The sequence below is a fragment of the Accipiter gentilis genome, chromosome 4, assembly GCF_929443795.1.
Source record: "Accipiter gentilis chromosome 4, bAccGen1.1, whole genome shotgun sequence".
Classification (NCBI taxonomy): domain Eukaryota; kingdom Metazoa; phylum Chordata; class Aves; order Accipitriformes; family Accipitridae; genus Astur; species Astur gentilis.
Window position 1 is genome coordinate 17,665,316 of NC_064883.1, and position 20,445 is coordinate 17,685,760.

Consider the following 20,445-nt stretch of genomic DNA (forward strand, 5'->3'; position numbering starts at 1 on the left):
CATGCCCTGAGCAGGAGAAAGAAAACAATACCTACCCAAATTAAAAGCAGATTTCAGTAAGCTAATGGATTACAATCCTACAACTCGGAATCTGCAGAAAGCACAAAGCAAGTTAATCAAGTGCCAGAGCTCACTGGCAGCTCACTCTAACAACCTTCAGTACCTAACCATAGCTCTCCTACTTTCCTTCACAGTGGGAAAACATGACAAATATAAGCCAAGGGTAGGTAACTCAAGTTAATTCTGTAGTCTGGGGACCCATGCTAAATTCTCGATTGGCTACTGCTGGAAAAAAGGAAATGGTATTTTCTACCATTTGTGAAGCAAACGTTTTCTTAATGTAGTTTCTTTTACATAGCCAAACTTGTCAGTTTTACACACTTCTCCACAGAAAGGTAAATTGTTCCTTAATACTTTCTACAATTTCTCACAAGATATAAGGATTTTGTTTATACAGGAGATTTCAAAGTTAAGCTGATAGAAGCTCAAAAGTGTGCAGGAAGGAGAAAGAAGACCCAAGAAAATGGAAAATAAATTTCCTGGCAATATTCTTTCTAAGGTGATCTGAACTGCACTTTGCCTGCACTGGCTCGCAGCAATAAGCTAGTATTCCTGCTTAATGAAAAGGATTTGCATTCCTGACCTATGTAAAAATACAGGCTGTATCTGTGATTCTCTTCCTCCTGTTGGTTCTCTGAGTGACTGAGGTGAGAGCTAAGATTTTTACGTTGTCTGAACAGTTTCATTAAATGCAAAAGACCCCTCCCCTACTCCTTGGGTAAAGTCCCAGATGTATTTTTTCATTTTCAAGGTCTTATCCATGCCCATTTGGTTGTTTTCAGTTGATAGCTTTAGACAAAAGCAGGTGAAAATAACATGTCTCAAGGCCGTATCATCTTCCTCATACAACCTATTTCCTTTTGCTGCCTTCTCAGCATGTGTGGAACTTCACCCTTTTGTGGATGTTTCACCATCTTCAGGCTTATTTTCTTCTAGCTTTCACAGTCTACATTACAAAATTCTCATCTTTTTAATCAGGAAAGTTCCTGAAGATCCTTGGGATAACTCTTAAAATCTTCTTGGTATCCCTTCCTTTTGACACAAGCTTTTCTTTCTTTGTTGCTGTTCTCTGTCTACTTCCTTAAAAGAACATCTTCTCTTGGTTCAAGGGTAAGGTAGAAATAACAGCTTATCACTTATAATATGTTCAAGGTGCGGGGACTGAGGAGATTTTCCTAGAAAGGAAATATCTGGCAGTTGGTTTGCTTTTTTTAAATTCTGAATCATAATTTTTCCTCTAATCTGACTTTAAGGGAATCCAAAGGAAAAACTGAAACAGGCCCCAGTCTCTATATCTAAAATATTAGAAACACATTTGGGGACTACAGCAATGTGTTACAGCCAGAAAACCACCACCTATGGTGTCCATTTTTTCATGGTTGACATAGGCACTGAATATTTTGCCAATAAATGTAATTTTCAACTCATTCATCTGTCATAAAGACCTATTGAGGCAGGAGTCCTCTTTTCTGATAGGGAATATATCAAGCGATATTTAACCTCAGGTTTATTCTGTTGAGCAATATATTTTATCCACCTCATCAGGAATGACTGGGAGTCTAAAACCTAAACATTTCAGAGGAAAGGATAAAACATAGAAATCAATTTTCCAACTGACTGTGTGTTCAGCTTGTTTGTTTGTTTGTTTGTTTGAAATGACAGTCTACCTGTCTATTCCATAGCCAATAACAGCAGTTGCCAGACTTCAGTCCTTACTCTCTCCTTTGGGAAGAGAACTAGTACATGACTAAATCACTAATCCTTGCTTAGCAGCATCCAGTCACTACTCATTCCAGTATTTTTATTTTCTTTTTCTCCTGCACCTGGAAAATCAAGCTTCCGGTCCTTTCATGCAAAAGGAACTGTCAAAAACTGAAAAATTTTAGTTTGGTTCGGATGGAGTGGAGCAGAGAACTTAAGTCACGTTGTACTGGTCTGTTTGCTGGTAAGCTGTTACATCAGCCGTTGCCCCTAAATCCTTTGTGGACACAGCGACAGATTTCTATCATCACCTTCATAACCCAAACTTTCTAGTATTGTAGAACTCCCATCACATTAATGATTCATTACTCTGAAAAAAGACTTAGATTCTAACAGTGATAATAGCAGCCTTTGTCTCAGGTGTTACAGATTTTCTGAGGAATACAGCAGGTTGTGATCATATTTATATGAACTGAGATAATTTTTGTAACTATTATAGATAAAACCATCCTGCTTTCACCGCACCAGATGCATATTCCCCACTAATCCAAAAATATTAAATGCATAATTGAATTTCCTTTCCTCAGGGCATATGATTTCATAACCCACAGCAGGAAAGGATAAGAAGAGTCAACTGACAAAAACGTATCATGCCTGTCCAAACATATGAAAGGCCAGATCTCCTCAATAGCTTGTGTATACTTCTGCTTTCTACATTAACGTTTATGAACCAGTGATCTATCAAGCCCTGCAAAATCAAGCAGTAGATACTCTGCAGTTAACAATTTTTTTCATACTCTCCAAGACTCACGCTCAAGCATATGTGGTCTAAGAAATCAGCACTTCAGAAAGCCCTAGGTATATTCCTCCTGAATGTCTCCACTGAAATAACCACTTTCAAACGCAAGATCAGCTGATCAGCTGAAATTTCTAAGCCACGCACTTACAGCTAGCTGGAACGCAATTACGAAAAAAGCGATATGACTTTACTTCTGACCAACGGTAGGCTTCCTTAATGAAGTTTTTTGATGCTGGAGGATGTGAAGCAAGCTCCTCACAGAGCATTGTGAAGATGTGAATTCTCATGCTGAAATTCATAAGCCACCACCAGTCAATCGAAGCCTACCAGACTATATGATCCTGGAGTTTGCTTGCCTCAGAAGTATTGCTGTATATCTGAAAGTATGAAAGTATGAAGGAAGCAGCAGTCAGTGTGCCTGCTCAATCTGCCATGAAGGCATCATACTTGTTCTGCCATGCAGGCAGGCTCCCGTGGTTCAGCAAGGGATGGAGACAACCGAGTGTTTCTCAGTACTCCCATTTCAAAGCAGAAAAAGCTGACTTGTAATGAAGTCAATTCATCTAATGTATCCACTTTCTTGGAACAGAAGATACCGAGGCTTTTCGAGAGCAAGAAAAGCCTCTGCTATATGCAACTGTAAGTATTTGTAGTCTAATACAGTTTTTGTCTGTTGAGCTTGTCCCACAGTATATCAGAAGCCAATTCTTTGAAAGACGCTGTGAATGCTAAGTTGCTAGCATGCCTCTTCATAGCCAAAAGCCAAACGCATATGCCAACCTAACGTAAGTGCCTGACTTCCAACAGGTATGACCTCATATACACATATCCTCATGTAGTATCTCTCCTATACTGAAACAGCAATAGATATTTTAAAGGAAAGAACAATGGGCTGTTGTGAACTCTTAAGTTCTTATCATGCATTTGATTGTATGCAAGCAACTGAAAGCTCTAGACAGATAGTTCTGCAGAAGCAGACCCATACAGATGCAGATAGATTGATTTGTTGGAATGAAATGCTGAGTTTTACTGATTCTGAATTGCGTGTTGTCCACCTAATCAAGGTTTAGTTTCAACACCAAATTTTGAGTAAGATAACACTGAGAGAAAAGCTTTTAGCCTGAAAAAGTTTACAATCTCATTTAGAGTAGTTGGTGGAAAACAGCACGGTTCAGTTGACTTCCTGCCTTTATTACTATTAATTTACTCTGATTCTTCATAAGGTAAGAGGACGCAGTGAATCTGCAGGACAAGACCAAATCTAAATGGTTGTCTACTGTCTAGAAAATAACAATCTTTCCAATATGATGCTGCTTATAAATTGAGTGTGTAGAATTTATAGATACAAATGCAATTGATGCCATTGCTTCTCCCTAATAAGCAGCGGAACCTATCAATTAAAGGAGGTTCTCATCCCGCGTGCAGGCAGCTGTTTGGGTTGAAGTACTGTATTATTTTGAGGCCTCTTGAGGTGGCTGACCAAAATTCAGCATAAACAGCATGATCTTAAAAGAGATGCCTAAGAACCTGAATGAAATATGATCAAAGCTAATCAAATAATTTCTATGTGGTTTGATACAGAACTGCTGTTAATTTCAACGACCATGACTCAGATTCATCTTTCCTGTGTTTGAGCTCACTGAAAGTTAGATAATTTGCTTACACAAGATGCACTCAGTGGACAGTAGAAAGAATGCCCAGAACATAACTCATCACCCTTATCTTCCACATTGATTTTAGGATGGGATAGTGCAACAGTTCCCTAATACATTTGCTAAAAACATTCTGGCAAGGACAGATGGCAAGCAAATGGAGACACCCTTAACACTTTGTTCCTACAGAGTGCCCCTGCAAGAGTAAATTCCACTCTGTCTGTAAATAATCACAAAAGGTAAAGATTCAGAGTCTGTAGGAACTGGAAATATTTACAGAAGGAATTAAAATTGAAATTGCAAGTTTCTTTCAACCTACTGATCATGCAGTATTAAATAAGTTTTATTGCCTTATCATAGTAATTAATTTTTGTTTCACATTAATGACATTCTTATCATGCCTAAGATTCTAATGCAATTTGACAACAGCAAATACCACTTGCAAAGATCACTTGGCTTATTCATGTCACTAGCAGGGACAAATGCATAGCTTTACATTAATGACCTTCCTAACATACTAATTGCTTCCAAAATGAAGGACCACTTCTGTGTTTTTGTCATGGAAAGGAAGGATTCATTCTCACATTGTCTTTTAATATGTGTTTAAGAAAACAATTATCAAGTTTCTAGGCAGCAGTTCTAAACCAAAACGTTGGGTATACCGCATAAAATTATGTTTTCACACAGTTCCAATTAAATACATGACCTTACTAAGTCTTCCAACTTGCTTCAACATCGTTGTGAGGTGATACTAATGAGTGATTAAAGTTAAATTTATTGCAGCAAAAGAACACTTGGAGTTCAAAGTAAAATGCTCATATACGTCAGAAACACTTTGCTTCAGCTTTCGACTTATTTGCAAAAAGCTGTTGCAGCCTGTGATGGATGCTTTGGGTCTTCTGTGGATGGGACTGGCTGCAGAAAAGAAATGTCTCTTCTGACCTAGTGTCTTGGAGAGCGCCTCTCTCAGAAGATGTGCAGCTGCAGCTGGAATTATGGAGCAAGTGGCTGTAAATGTGGGAGGTGCTGCTGCAGCCTAGGGCTTGGGGAAGGAGCACTCGCAAAGAAAGCACAAAACTTAACCACTCACCCTTGAATGTGAAGCAGGTACATTTCTCCCCTGGTTAGATAAAGACAGTATATGACCCTTTAAAGTACTCCAAATCAAACGATTTTAAAAAATAATAGAGGGACAGCTACCAATTCTGCAAAACAGGTGCAGGGTTTCATCACATACAACTTTTCCCTTGTGCTATTACTTCATTACAAATAGCACCAACATTTTCCTGCATTTTCTTGTTAAAGAAACTGGAAGCATAGCTGAAAATGTGTTAAGATGCTGAACCAGAGTATTTGTGTATAAAATGCTTCATTACAAACATATTTTGAATTCTTATTATATTCTTATTAACCCAATTACTTTGGTATGTATACATTTAAACATAATTAGATAATGTGATATGCACCTCTTCTCTATTATGTTTACCGCTAAGGCTAATTTTAACTAAATTAAGAGTTCATTCAAATACACTAAGTACACACATAGTTTGTGGGGTTTTTTGCAAACTATATTACTATTGTACAAAATAGCAAAGTAAGCTTTCTGTAACAATAAATTTTGTGCCTTTAGATTGATAATAAATACGCGTTATAATTTGTTCTGAAAAAATATTTGCAGAATTAGTATGAAGTTTAACACAAGCATGTTTTAACTTTCACTTGACCTTCACCTTTTTTTTTAGAAAAAAGGTTTTTGTATTCATACATACATTCCTGTTGAAGATGGGGTTAAACTTGTCAGAAGCATTTTAATAAAATACTGAAGACCTCCTTTAATTTATGGCAGATATATTTTCAAGAAGGAAAATGTTGATATTATCTTGGTTATAAGCTCGCTGCTGAAATGATTTAGATATTCTTTTCCTTTCACACAGTATCAGTATAAAGCTTTTCTTTGCAGGCAATGAATTATAGTTGACACTTCAAACCTATTCTATCAGTATCTTCTAGTTCAGAAAAATGAGAAAACATAAATATTTATTCTATATATACAGAAGAGACACAGGACTCTGATAAAAATGATCCATTATGAGATGATGAATAATTGTTACATGTGTCACGCTTAGAACAGCAAAGGGCAAAAAAATTTGCCACTTTTTAATATGAGGATTTGAGGTTATTGTGTAAATAAAAAGGCAGTCATTTTATCATATTGAGCTGATAAGTGTTTAAGCCCAGTGATTTCTGATGACATTCACTTCATGACTACATGGATGATGAAGCTGCTTGATACAGATCCTTGGTCTGATTTGATAAAGTCTATTAATGATGTGCTTTAACAGTGGAAAAATATTTGTGCAAACAGCCTTCCATTTTCCCAGTTTATATGTGCAATACTTCTCTAGCCTAAGTTTACCAATTAATAAGACCAGGAATCCATTTGTTTCATTATGTGATCTGTTCACTGTCTTTAATCTTGTTTCTATTACTACATTATTATTTCTATTTCTACATTATGCAGAGAAGTAGAGGCTATTATAAACCTGCTGAATAATAAACTCTGTAGGAAAAAACCAGTGGAATTTCCAAATACTTGAAACAATATTATCAGTCTTATTATCAGTCTTTCCTTTTAAAAAAAGAAAACCTCTCCTATTAAGTGCAAACGCTAGCCAAAATGTAGTAAACAGAACTAATACAACTTGATTTTGTAAAAATGTTTTATCTACAATGTCTGGTTTTATACTAGAAATGGAAGCTCTTTGAGGTAAGGATCATTTTTTTTTTGATTCAGTGCTTTTAACCAAATAGCTCTGACTGCAAAATTGAAATGTATTCACAATACAAATTATGGAGTTAAAAATAAATACTCAAAATGACAAGCTCTTGGGGTAAGATTGCCATGAGAAAAGTATAATATATAATTGCACAGAATTATTGGCTCATTTGTGTTATGAGAGCTTCACAGACTGTAACATAAAGACCCCTTGCTTACTAAATTCAAATTAAAATGCATATTGATTTAAATGAAAAAAAAACCCCTAGCATTAATTCAGTAAATAAAAATTGGGAAGTTGTAAAGTTATAATACTCTGGAAAAACTGGCTAAGCCATCTTCTCATTGTGCTCCATTTGTATTAAACAGTGAACTATAAAACAGAATTCATAGATGCTAACTTAGCAGGAAAAAAACCCCAACTGTAACCACACCACGTATGTAATACTGCCTCTGAAAAGTTTTAGTTTTTGACACTATTTGTGGGCTTCATCACTCCACCTGGCCACTGGCAGATTACCTTTTGGCATAAAGAAATAAGGAGCTGCATTGGGTAACAACAAATGTTTACCCAGCCCAGTTTCTTGTCGCCTTCAATGGCCACAGGCAGATGCCCAGGGAAGACTGCAAGAGGAGGGAAAGAACAAATCAAATTTATCCCTAACAGTTTCTCAAATTAAATGTTATTACTAAATACAACAACCTTTGAGATAAAGAAATTTCACCTGAAATACTTAGTATCATTGGAGGAATTGAGAAAATGTAGACTTTAGGGACAGTAAGATTATTTTAAAGAACACTATAAATTTTTCCACATGTTGATCTCAGATAAAATAATGCAAATATAAGTTTATTTTCAAATTTTCTCTAAGTGTTCAGTGTTTCTACATGAGATCTTGAGGTAGGGATGGAGGGATCAAATGTATTTCCCTCCATGGTGAAGATGGAGAGATCTTGCACAGGGTCACACTTGTGGTGAAGAAGGAAGTTTCCTCTACTCAATCTTTCTTACAGGAAGAGGGGTTGGGTTTGGTTTTTTTTGTAAGTTTTTAATGTGCTTCCCCTTTTTTGCATAACTTGGTGCCTCTGCAGACAGCATGACTTCAAAACTGGGTTATTTTTACTCTGCTGCTTATCAGGGTAAAATACGAAAAATTGTGACTTTTGGATTATCTACAAGCTCTGAATGACACCACACCATTTTTGCCTCTATCCCCATTTCAAATACCACCCTTGAAACTATAAAGAGGATGTTAAAACAAGCAACATTTTGCAGAAACAAACATCTAAAATTGTGCACAGCATGCACACACATACTCAAATTATATTCGATGGGTGACTCCATTTTTAAATGCTGACTTACCAAGATCTTTTTACCAGAGCTAACTATATAAAAAAAGACTGACAGAAAATGAGAATAAAAATAAGCATCTAAAATGCAAAAAAAAAAAAAAAAAAAAAAAAAAAAAATCTCTGCTCCTTTCTTTATGTTCTCTTTCTTCATGCTTCCTACTTTTTCATGTCTTGTCTTCCATTTTGAGTGTCATACCTCCCAGACTCAGAGCTACATTAGAAGAAATATGCCCTTATTCTTGACTTTGTGTTTAATTTTCTACAGTTCTCTAAGAAGCTATTTTCTAAACGTATGCCTTTATCCTCCTAAACTATGAATATTTATCTTCGTAATAGCCATCCTGTGTGACCAATATTGGATTAACTGAGTTTACCTATAGTGAATGCCTACATGCAAAAGGTCTGTTGAAAATTTGGGGAAAAATGGGGTCAAGTACAATCAAAAGTTCGGAGAACATATGTTAAAGTGGAAGACTAGTAGTTCACAGGCCACAAAGGCTTATACAGGCAAAAGAAAATGCAAAACAAATGAGCCCCTGATCTAGCTGACAAAGACAGAAGCTGAACTAAGACAAATCCAGACTAGAAATCAAACTAATATTTAATGCCAGAGGTCATTAGCACATGAAGCAAATTATTATTCACGGGCTTGGGTTCACTCCATATCATTCGAAATGTTTTTCATGAAGATGGATACCTTTTTCGCAAAAGTATGCTTTTATCGACATGAAATTTAGAAGAGAAATACTATGGCATATACTACATAATAAATTAGACTATCTGATAATAACGTCTTCTGGCCTTCTAATCTATGAATCATAGAGAACAAAACCTGGCTACTGATGAATAAAACTGAAGTTATCACTAATATTTAACACAATAAAGAACCACAACAACTAACCAAGGATACAGGGAACACTTCTATTGTCGTTCACTTGCACAGATTTAAGGCAAGTTCCTACACCGACTACTCATTTTGGAATTTCGGTTGTAAAACTATTCCAAATTAGAACCTACTACTTAAACTTACTCTACTTTTGGAGATAGGATGCTCAGATTAGAGTCCTAGATTTAAACATGGTTCCCTATACCCTGTTGAATCCAAACCAACAGTGACAGGTTTCCAACAAGCAAGGTGTGGGTATGCCTCTGTGCACTAATACTCTGAAAATATTTCTTCTGATAAAGATCACAAAGAAAAAGTCACAAGGATACAAGCACACATATACCACTTTCTGTGCATTCCAATGCCTGAGGTTCTTGATTCCAAATCACAGTCTAAATTTTGTGTAACGAATCACCTGTCTGAAAATCTTACAAGTAGTAATTGATCCTAATTTGCAGAAAGAAGAGCAGGATTTTCATTAGTTACAACATTAAGCAGTATCTCTTAATTTTAGTCAATCTCCTGAACAACCCAAATACGCCAAGCCTACTCTACTGGGCTAAACTGAGAGGAGACCTGTAAAATGAGGGAAAAGTGCTCCTTTTGAACGGATAAATACAGAAGAACTGGCCAGTACACTAAAGCCAGAAGCGCTAATGGGTATTTTGAGGGTTATTTTAATTTAATTTCTCTAGAGCACCAAAATCAAAATGCAGTCTCAACTGTCAGTTCTGGAGCATTTAACTGCAGGCTGCCGCTGAAGAGGGAGGTCACGGTCCACAGCTATGCATCCCCTCCGCCCCCGTGGATGTCACCCCATGGTCTGTCCGATCAGCCCACCGACCCAGCTTGCTCATCTTCTGGTCCAACAAGAGCAGCAGGCGGGCTGAGGGAACAGACGGCTCTTTCAGCAGCAGTGTGGGCTTGGGCTGCTGTAAACCGGCTGAGGACTTGCTCTACTGGCCACTGAATTGCAGAGCATCTCCAGACCCCTGTCTTAGCCAGCGGTGAAACACATTCCCCTAGGTTAAACCCTACCCTGGGTGCCCTGAAAAGCCCTCCGCAAGCATCTTTTTCACTGAACACCGGCACAATCTGTGGAGGTTTAGACCAGTACGTTTAGCCAGCTAAATTGTGCAGTAGGCTTATCTGCACCTCTTTTGTGTTTATCAAGAATACAAAATAATACCAATGCAGTCCTTATGAGAGGACGCAAAAGTATCTTTATTGACAGAAGGTGTGTGCTAATTTCCTGTGCTGACTTCAATCAATTTAAACAAGAATCTTACCGGAGTAAACCACACCAGGGCCAGATAATAGAGAAACAACTTCCCAAAGATACCACTCCTCATCACAGCCTAAGTCTCTCCAAATTTAATTGTATTTTCAGTAACATTTTCACAGTTTCTAAATAAAACAAAGCCCATAACTATAGCATAAAATATGTAGTTCTGAGTATTCCAGGTAATCTAGAGGGTTTGGAAGACTAAGATGGCTGAGCAGCCACTTTTAAAAAATACAAAATTAATTACAGGAGAACTGTTCACTTAAGAAAGAAGGATTTAGCAGGTCAATGAGGGCTATGAAAGAGAATGGTGTGTGTTAATCTACTTCAGAGATTTCAGAAAATACATACTTGGCATTAACATAAATTTAGTTTTAATTTACTGTTAATTAGGGTAGATTAATCTATATATGACTATCACAAAAATACACATTAATAGCAAAAAGAGCTATTCTAATAAAAAACCAAATCACTGATCCTACTGTTCTAAAAAATTTAGGTATTGCGAACACTTCAACATCTAAATATTCTGCTTAACCATGAAAGAAATTTACAGAAACAATACTTTGATGAAGCAGGATTGCGACACTATTGGGATAGCACTGCAGTTCAGAGATAACCCTGAAACAACTGGGTAAGGAAAAATCTATATAACCTACGTTATTAATGACTACTGACCGACCTCTGCTTATCTTCACTACCTTAAAGATGACATTGAAATTTTCAACTCTGCTCAAGTTTCATTATCTGAAATCTAGACCATAATAACTTAAAAGGGTTCTGATGATATTTTCAACCTGTCATATTAAAATAAAACAGAAAATTTCTGACGTTATATATCACCTAGAAAAAGGGTCACTGCTTTGTTCACGTAGTGCAATGTGAAGTCTAATATTTACACTGCATACAATGACCAGAGAATGTATTTGCTTAATTTTTCATTCTAGTATTACAGATAAGAGAGAAGATAACAAATCCCTCAGAAAAGAAAGAAAAAAGAACACTAAGAGTGTGTACATAACATATTGAGGAAAGGAGTTACGTTTACTTTCCTCCAGGAAAGAATTTCCATTGTGTATCATACGTGCCACACAGCAAAAGATGACAGTAGCTTACATGACATCATACCATGCCACGGCATGAATACCTCAGAACAATCCAGTCATAGCTGACCAGATAGTGCAGACAGGTAGGCTGAAGTCCACTGACATAAGTACAGCTATCAAAATATACAGCAGGTGGGAAACAGTCTTCAACTTGTAAAACTTGCTGCTATTTTCCTACCCAAATCTTGCTTAATTCTAATTTTTCATTCCATTTTCCTCAAGCCAAGGGAAAAAAAAAAAAGTTATGATCTAAAGCAAGTCGTTTAAGCTAAAATCAAAGCTCTTCTTTCTTCTTAGAATATATCCAGTTGTTTAACGCTATCTAACACCTTAAAGTGACCAAATATAACAACGTGTTAATTTCAAATTGAATTTACAAAAGTTAAAACTGATTATTTTTTTTGTGGGCAAGGTGTTAAAGAAAAACAATATGTCTTTTTAAATATACAGTAGCTGTAATCTAACTGTTTCTTCTGAGTCTATCCATTTTAAAGAATGTTTCAGATTTTTTTTTTCAAAGAAAAAAGAACCTAATATCATTCAAGGAAAGGTACTGTTTTTTCTCTTTGAAGGAACGAAATTCCAACTTATCTGTATTCAGAATATGAATACAAATTTGTACACAAGTGATTCGAAATGCCACTGGCTTCTCGTTTTCAACGCTGCTATTTTTCCAGAGAATGTATCCACAGATCAATGACCCTTTCATGTGATTTGGAAATGCCAAAGAACAATACCTCAGGGAAAATACTGTTCTCACTTGAGTTAAAATACTCATTTTTACAACAGAAGCATAGCATGAAATCCTAAAATCACTGAGGATGCTATCCAGAAAATCTCTATATCTGGGGGGAAAAAAAAAAAAAAAAAAAGTAGAGAGCTAATAATTGTTCAGACAAATTCATTTCAAACTAAAGCCATGGTAAAATTAATGAATCTCACAGATTACTAAACTGCTCATTTGGCAGCATTTACTGTGGCACATTTGTGCATGTTTCACCATTTTTCTCTTTTTATTAATTATGGCTACTTGGAATTGATGATCTCCAGGGTACACATCAGTGCATATGAAGATTGATGACCGTGCCCCAGATGTTGGAGTCACGCAGAGGGTCCGTCCCTGCACAGGATCTGTGCTGTAACCCTGAATGTTTTCCTGCAGTGAACTTGCAGGCACTCCTGACAGAAGAAATGCAGCTGATGGAGGAAATTCCAGAAGCGTCTCTCCTTTCCCCTCCATCACTGCATGAGAAAGACATTCCTACACTGATGTGCGAGTATGTGCTTTTCATGGGGTACTGCTTGCTGCCCCGTGCTGTCTTTCAATCCTTTCCCCTTTTCTCTCCCCCAAAGGAGAGTGTGATGTCAGATTATAACACTCAGCTAACTTTTATAGTCTGCTTTTCTCTGTAGTCCATGTGTAGCCAGTGGTGTCAATTTCTGAATGAAGTTATTTGGGTATTGGGAAAAACACCCACAACAGTTATTTTCTGAATTTCTAGCATGTGTTTTTATTGCTTTTAGAAATATGGCTGAATGTCTGGCAATAAGAGAGAATACTGCAGGGATTCTTAGCTTTTGACATTTTTAATTGCCTCTGCTTTGGTTATTACACAATAGATATTTGTGTCATCTAAATATAATGTATCTTTGTAAAATCCTTTAAAATATGATTTCAAACCAATGAATGCCATTTTCTATTTGCCTTTAATTTCCTCTCAATAGTAAGTTCATCAGAGTGTAACAATTAATTAACTTAATTAAGCTAACTTGATTATGTTCTTTCATAGGTCAATATGTAGAGCTACTCAGATTAATAGCAGAGCTTGTAAAGTTAATCTTCTTGTATAATGCAAATGATGCCAAGTCATGTATTAAATACCTTCCTGAGTAACAGATGATACAGGACTGAATGTACTTTAAAGAAGGGCAGAGACTGTGAAAAGGTTAAATAAAGAAAAATGTCTTGGATTTGTGGAAATTTTCAACAGACCGAATTCATTTTTTAAATTAATAATGTTCTTCTAACAGGAGCCCTCATTCCATAAGGCCATTTACAGCTTAAATATACAGAAATAAATTTTGACTTCAAAAGCAGAACTGCATGACAGCATTTTCCAGCAATTTTACAACCTTTATGTTTTGTTATTAAGAAGATTACATAAAACAGTCATGTGAAGAGATTAGATGGAAAATACAGATTCCTAACTCCAGAGCATTTCCATGTTTACTGTATTTCCCAGTTTATTTTACAGAGGAATCACTTCAGTAGTCATAGGTATTATGTTCTCTTCTCTGTTAATTATTCATTCACTTTTAACACAGACTCTAAGGCTTTTTAGGCATGTGGTTTAGCACTTTTGTTACAAAATATTAATGGGAACTACAGTAATCATAATTACTTGTAGAAGCATAAAAAGTAAATCAAACAAATCTCCTGAGTGCCAGATGATTTGAATAGGTAACTCAACTACTCTGCTTTAAAGAATGAGTCTGATGGTTGGAACCCACAGTCTGACACGAGGAGTTGGATTATGGGCCAAATCACCAAATTTCAGCCAAGTAGCCAAATTTCAGTCTTCTCCACAATGAACCTGACTTAGGTCCAGAAAATATTCTAAATGCATAGCAGTTCCAGATCTGTAATCTGTTGAAACTCTTCGTTGCCACTCAAAGAAAACAAAGAGGAGGGGTGCAATAAATATTCTGTCAGGTGCTTTGAACAGGAGTGTAAAGGAAAAGGCTTTAAACATGTGAAAACCGTCATTGCTCAGAAGATTTAAATCAGAATAAAGTACTAACAAATACAGCAGAGGGATCAATCCTATGTCTGTTAAGGGATGGATGACACAGATGACCTCTCTTTGTTAAAGTATGCCATGTAGTGTTTGTGGTGTTGCACGAAATTAACATCCTGAACTCAGCGTAGCAGCAGGCTCAGAGTACAAACCAACCTCTGTTCCAAAGTCACAGTCCTACCTCCCCTGATACTAAGGGGGTTTATTTATCTATGATATAGAATAACTAGTAATTATCACTTATGATTTTTCATCAGAAAACAGTCTGCCAGGTCCATACAACATGGAAATTTCCAATGACTTTTCTGAGCAGGAAAGTTCTTCAGAAGTTATAAAAAAATTGTAGTGTTCAAGAGTAAATATGGAGTCCAACCCACTCTATGTGGGTAACTGTATTTTTTTTCCAATTAACAGTGTGTCAGGACGAATAACATATTGATAGCAACAACAGTCTGACACAATTCTTCTGTTAAATGAGTTCAAGCCAGCAGCTACACAGAACAGAGGAAAAATATTGTTATGCCTATGAAGTTTAGAAAAGAACACACAGCCTTTACACAAGCACAAGTATAAAAGCTTTGCATTTATACATATAGATAGATATACAAATGTATATTTTCTCCAACATTTTCTTGTGTTCTCTAAGAGTGCAAATGAACTTTCTGTTTCTTGCCAATGCTTATTCTACATGATGATTGAGTTATATTCTCAAATGAATGATGTCGGTGATGGAAATCCAGCTATTTATCAGTCTTCTAATAATAGCAGATGGAGAAAATATCACATGAGCATTATTACAAGCTTTGCCATGGAATTACCTTTTATTCCATTTTTTCAGAACATGTAACATCATCCTTTGTTTAAAAAGCAAACACCTCTGTAATAAAATAGCATAAGAATGGATTGGATGCTCTGCTGATGAAGTTTATAGCTTCGTTTTTTTTAAAAAAACTCTTTTCCTACTAACTTGAAGAGGCAATGGGACTTGCTGCGAAAGGTTTTATCCAGAGATCAAGGAAGTCAAGAAACAAAAAATAGCATGAGCTGCCAATTATGTTCATAAAAATTAAGAATGCAGATGGCTCCCCCAGATTTTCCAAGAATAAAGCAATGATTTTAACACTGAATTCTATAATCCTTTTAAGCTGCTTGTACCATACTTATGACTAATAGCAGATGACTTAAGTGTGGGACACATCTTTTCCTATAAAAGAAAACACTATACCTCAGCTGTGCATTACTAATGGAAAAAAGTCTGTGCTCTATCCAGATAAACTGCGAGCAGTGAACGTCTAGTACAGAAACAGATTAATGGCCACTATCTTAATCTTTCTTTAGTTGAGAATCACAATGCTTTGCACAGCTTTTTAGTTTTAATACAGCACTCAGAAAGCACCACACATATATAAGCTACTCATGTTCATATGCTACCGTCACGTGATTCATATTTTACCCTAAAATGCTCCAGAACATATATACATGCTTTTTTGCATTGGAAAGTAGGGGGTTGGTTGGTTGTTTAACTCATTGTTTTATCCCAGAGAGAGAATGGCACAGCATTTCATCGGTATCTGTGCTGCTCTGGCAACACAGCCATTCAGACAGAACAGCTCTGTTAGCCTCTAGGCTTGCACTATTACAACATGACTAATTGATTTGCCACAGGATCGGCAAAGGAAATTAATACACAGAACTCATGTATTTCTATTTTACTCCTAATTAAAGAAGAGGATATGCCTCTTATGAGACTCACGTTTAAGGGAACTGTCAAAACTAGTCTCTTCTTAACTCAGACAACCAACCACCGCCACCATCACTCCCTGTGGATTTAAGTGCTGCTTACGAGAAAAGGTATCAAGGTACAGCCCACCTGTCTGGCTCTTCAGCTGCTACATGAAAAAGGGAAAGCAAAACTACTTTAACAACAAACCTTCACTTTCTTCAATGTCACTGTATATTCATCTAAAAATCTACATCAGTATATTTACTAAATATACCGCAACTGCCAGATGCATAATGAAAGTGACCACAGAAAAGAGTAAAGGTCGTGAAATCTAACTCATCAGCCTTTCAATTTTATTGAATGACTACAGTGTTATTCAAACAAGTATATTTGTACATTTAAAACATTTTAAAAGCTCTGAATCTTAAGTAATCAACATGTCCAGAGAATTTTCTTTCATCATTTCTTGGTAAAGAATGTGCGATATCAGAGATAAAATGTAACGTATTGACTCAGGGCATACCAACAATAGTGCAGTTCTGAATTTTGAAAGGGTTGTGGGAACAAAATTCATGTTTTAAGCATTACTATTAGAGGGAAACTGTCAAAACTATATGACTTAGCATAACATCCTACGAAAAGCAGTGTTATCCTACAGTTTCCTAAGAAACTGCAAAGAAGGTCTAAAGAAATGACACTGAAATTAGGATGGCACAGATCTGTCCTGTCCCCTTTCACATGCATTGAATTTTTCTTTCAAATCCACTGTTCAGTTCCAATTCTTAAAAAAAGACAATAAATATATATAATATTAGCTCATCAATCACACAGGTAACTCTCTCAATTTAGTATGGATACTAATTAAAATCATTCAAGCATTCAAATCTATACAACTTAAATGTTATTGAGGTTTGCACAGCTTTTGAAAACACAGAATAAAGTTAGAATCTTTCTAACTTTAAACACAGTTTGGTTATTTTACAACCCAAAGTGTTTCGGCATCTGAAATACACTGATGAACACACACACTTTCCTGAATCCCTCACAGGTACAAAAATTTCACAGGTATCTAAATTTCAACACCCAACACGCTAATTATTTCTGCAGTGGCTTTTGTCATATGCCACATAGCTGGACACTGTCCCTATCCTACACAGAGTTAAATCTGATTTTAGAGCATGAAAAAAGGCTGTGAAGAAGGGAGGCAGTAAGAGGAGTGGATGCCATCCTGCCCTCCTGTTGAGTAGAACTCAAAACTGAATCATCCTTTCTACTAGGAGGAACAACTGGACAAGCAAAACAAAGCCTCATCTGAGTGATCAAATTACCCACAAAGTTAAAACTGATGACACAAGTAACTAGGTGTTAGATTCAGACTGGCCTAAGAGGAAAACAAATTGTAGGCAGGAAAAAAACTATGCTTTGTACAAATTAATCTGACAAATCATGGGATTTTCCTTACTTTCTCCTACTAGAAGTTGTTTCTCCTCACATTTGCAAGTCCGAGACTTTTTTTGAACATCACTTTCCACATCCTCCTCAATTCTCCTCCACCTTCCTGAAATCTTCAGTCTGTTACACATTTTGCCTTCTTTAAACTTTTCTCCTATTTCTCTTTTTCATGGCTGCATTTGAGCTTCTTCTCCACAACTGCCTTTGCACGGATACCAATGGTTGAATTCAGAGACAAATTATTATACAAATAATGCACCAGTTCGCAGCTGTACTTAATTCCAAATATTAACTCATTAAGCAGATGTTGAAAGAATTTAAGGGAGTGATGTACCAGGAGACTTCAAATAAAATGAGAAATAAAAAAGGCATTAGTTGAAGTAAAGCTCTGCAAACGCTTTTTTTGACCTGTTTTTTTAGGGTGTAATTCACAAATGTTTGGTTACCATGCTGACTTACCCATGTGTAACTTAGATGGGTTGTTTCATGGTGGGTTCTGAATTTGGAAATTCAGTGTACTGGTGCTCCCCTCTCAAGGTTCCCTGCAAATTGAACCACAAAACTCTTTCTGACTCACCTCTCTCTTTTTTTATATAAACTGTAGTAAATATGATTGGAGAACGTCTCATTCCCTTACAAAACACAGATAATGCTTTATGACCCCACATTCAGTAAAACAGTTTCAACATAAACTATTACTGAGATATTTAGTAAAATTCAAAAGGTATATCTTCGTCTTTCAATTCTCTGAAGTTTCCTCTCCTCTCCCCCCCAGTTTAGCTGTTTTTTATTTCACAGAGGCAAAAACTGTATACTCATCTTCCTCTCGGTTGCCTTTTACTAACTAACCATATTTTGTTCCCCTTCCTGCAGCACTTTTCCTCTGTATTTATTTTTAAAGATCATCTGTGCTCTCAATTTTAATTCCTCCAGTGGAGTGAGATAAGCTGACAAAGCTGAGACTTAAGAGGGAGAACCCATGGCCCTCCGTAGACTAGAAGTCCCTTTGCTACTCAAGAATATAAACAAAAATATTACTAAAAGCTTATATTACTCTATACTCAGGACTGCTTAGATGTGATAACCTGACTTTCTATCTTACAATATGTGGTCATACTCCAAATTAAGTGAAGTACCTATTTGGTCTTAATCCAGAAGACACTCTTAAGAATTCTCCTGGCCCTGTACTGCAGACTTCCCTCTTCTCCAGACAAAGTGACAAGACTATTGGGAAAGGAGAAATTCAAGAAGGTATTTGATAATTAACTAAAGGCTGCACTAAAGAACTAATAAATGCCACTGTATTTCCTATGGCTAGTATTTCATACTCGACTGGGAAGTTTATAGTCAAAAGAAATCTGAGAAAAAAGCAGGAAAGACTAGTCTTTATATTACTGGGTACTTGGAATATCTTTATAATAATAACTAAACTGTTTGAGGAAGCCAAGATTAATAATGATAAGGCTACTCCACATGAAGGACTTCCTTCTCACAGCAAGGGTTAAGTTAAGGGTAATAATGGTTCTCTGAAAGGATGATTGCCACCGTAAAATGAAGTTGTGAATTTGAATTCTGCAGATAACCTCTTCTCCAGCTATGGTGTACTGTGACAAGTATGCATTGCAGGGACAGAAAAAAACCCAAGTCGTTGGCTATTTTATGGAACTACCTTACAAGCCGGCACCTTTTCTTATAACAACAGGGAGGATGGACTTATGATCATGCTACATCATTAGCATCTTGTATCATTTTTTGGAAAACAAGGGCACAAAAAGAGGCACATACTAGTGAGGGTCTTTCCTTTGCACAACACATCAGTTAGCTGTATTTAAATTTAGAGAAGGATGGCAAAAGCTTTACATCTACCTATACACCTAGATACAGATATTACTTCTGACTCTTTAGTGTCATAAAGTTTAATTTGCCAGAATCTAACAAGAATCCTGTTACTGTCATGGAGTGACAGACAGGAACAAGCAAAAATATTTTCCCAATCACTGAAAATAAGGAACAGTATTAAAAATATAGCAGATGGAATATACTTGGCTTACAGGTACCATTAATCATGGTCCTGAGATTTACCTTGGTCTTGCATGTTGTTGGTATGGGAGGATAAGATTGAGCATTAGCTTTAAAAAGTCTCTGCTATGAGTAAAACAACACTAAGCATGAAAACCAGAGGCAAACGTGTATCCCCCAACAGTCAATCGTGGAAAAGAATAGACACAGAATGTCCTACCTCTTCTGGAAGTTTCTGTGCCACCGATACCAGCTCTTCAGAGCTACTTCTTGAGGTAGAGGGTACCACATTACCTGGGGCCTCTGAGACCACCTCATTTGACGGCTCGGAGTCCTGAGGGCAACAGAGACAAATAGACCCCTCAGCAGCGTGTTGACGTGGCACGCCAAGAAAATGAGACTTTTCAGAGGAACTGTGCTCTAAGCACAGAGAAATGAAAAATATTTGAGGTCTAAAACTCTATTCTTTTTACTCTGGGCAACTTCTTTTACCCCAGAGGCAAAAACATCTGTCTTACATTTTCTCTTAAAATGGTAGTATCTTCTGCACAAGATCATTGTTAAGACTTACTAAATAGCTATATAGCATTTCAGAATTGCAAAGTTCTGAATAAGCATGCTTGTTTTGCCCATATCTACCCCTGCTCCTGAACTGCAAGGAAGGGACTATTACATTTCATCCCCTTATTTAAGATAGAGGTTTCTGCAAAAAAGCTGGGACCATGCTAGAACAACCCCTCCCAAATGTATTTTATCAATCACCGCAAATCGATATAGCACACAACCCCGTGAAGTTAGCAAAGTTAGTAGAGTTGGCTGTCTATTAGCAAGTTTA

The 20,445-nt window shown here is 36.6% G+C and overlaps 1 protein-coding gene across 2 annotated transcripts in view; it reads right to left on the reverse strand.

Moving 5' to 3' along the window:
- Window positions 1-20,445, reverse strand: part of PHF14 (PHD finger protein 14) — a 168,541-nt gene that overhangs the window by 15,141 nt on the left and 132,955 nt on the right. Inside the window, exon 18 of one of the 2 annotated variants that reach the window (XM_049799246.1) lies at window positions 19,831-19,944. The exons of the other annotated variant lie outside the window; for it this stretch is intronic. Within the exon in view, the coding sequence (XP_049655203.1) occupies window positions 19,831-19,944 (114 nt within the window). The remainder of the gene's footprint in view (window positions 1-19,830; window positions 19,945-20,445) is intronic. 2 annotated transcript variants of the gene reach the window in all.